Genomic DNA, 1,330 nt, shown 5'->3' on the forward strand with positions numbered 1-1,330 from the left:
GAATATTCTCTAACAGCTAAAGCTGCTGGTGCTAGAAGGAGCAGTTTGTATTTTCTTTATATAACAAAAACTCTTTTTATCTGCCCTACCTCCTAGTACTAAGAGTTGGGTGTACTGGCATAGAAAGGAAGAGAGGTTTGCTTTCTATTGTTACTCTCTTTCTCTGTATTTCTAATGCCTGAAAGAACTATGGGAGAAAGGTAGACATGTCATGATGATATGATGATAGCCTGTCTTCTCTTGGTGGTGGTATTTTGTTGTTGTTTTTTTGAAATTTGAAGAGATACAGAAAGAACCAGAAAAATGTTTTAGTCATGTTGCAATGGTTTCTACTATTAATGTTCACTTTTTCCATTGTTTGAAATATGAAAGACTAACTTGTTACTTTTGCTGTATTTGTAATGGTTTGATTCTATTCAGAATGTATACACTTTTTAAAAGAATATTTGATTGTAATAGTTCCCTTAACAGTTATAGTCTTTGGTATCTAACTTCTGATTTGTGAAATAAAAATTTTCTCCATAGCTATCATAAGATGACATATTTCAGATGTAGTAAACTTCTGTTATCCCTTCACAGAAAAAAATTTTCTATTGCAATAGACTACTTTTTTTACACTACTATGAGGCTGTGCAAGTAATCATTGTGGTAGTCATTTTTAATAACACTTCTAAAGTTAATTATTTTAAAAATAATACCTATAATTGTTATTTTTGTTTTGCTGAGAAATGGAATATTTATTGATACAAATTTAAATGCCTATCAGTTTTAGATATGTTACTATGTGATTAAAATGTTCTTATAAAACTACAGTGATGCATATTTTCCTTTGTTGTTAAGTATAGTAATGTGTGCTATTATGTTTTAAGTAATAACCATATATTGATTTTTTGTTCTCTCAAACTCCAAATACTGAAATTAATTTTTTATTATTTCCTATTCCTGTCTATAAACCTTTGATGATAATAGATTTTTTAAAGCAATGTATTAAGCAGATATGAGAGCTGTTAACTGTGCTTCCTTTAGTAATTATTCATATTTCATTTCTCAGCTAGGTGATTTTTATCTAGAACTTCACTGGGATTTTCAAAGCTGGGGTAAGAATGTGCTGTGTTTTACTATGAAGTATGTACTCATGCAGAAATGCAAGTGTAAAATCACTATTACATAGAAATGTTAGCATAGCAAATTTTATACTTGCTCTAAGGAAACATGTTTTTCATGATGTTGAATGTAATGGTTATAAAGCCTTGTAGTAATACTTAATTATCCCAACTTCATTAGTAACTTTAATAATTCTTATTTTTAAGGTTGAAACTCTATTTTTTAA

At 28.8% G+C, this 1,330-nt stretch overlaps 1 protein-coding gene across 1 annotated transcript in view; it reads left to right on the top strand.

Moving 5' to 3' along the window:
• ANKRD13C (ankyrin repeat domain 13C) overlaps positions 1 to 1,330 on the top strand; it is a 136,325-nt gene that overhangs the window by 57,463 nt on the left and 77,532 nt on the right. Inside the window, exon 2 of the mRNA XM_012652673.1 lies at positions 1,027 to 1,097. Coding sequence (XP_012508127.1) covers positions 1,027 to 1,097 — 71 coding nt within the window. The remainder of the gene's footprint in view (positions 1 to 1,026; positions 1,098 to 1,330) is intronic.

This window comes from Propithecus coquereli, unplaced genomic scaffold (assembly GCF_000956105.1).
Source record: "Propithecus coquereli isolate 6110/MARCELLA unplaced genomic scaffold, Pcoq_1.0 Scaffold396, whole genome shotgun sequence".
Lineage (NCBI taxonomy): Eukaryota > Metazoa > Chordata > Mammalia > Primates > Indriidae > Propithecus > Propithecus coquereli.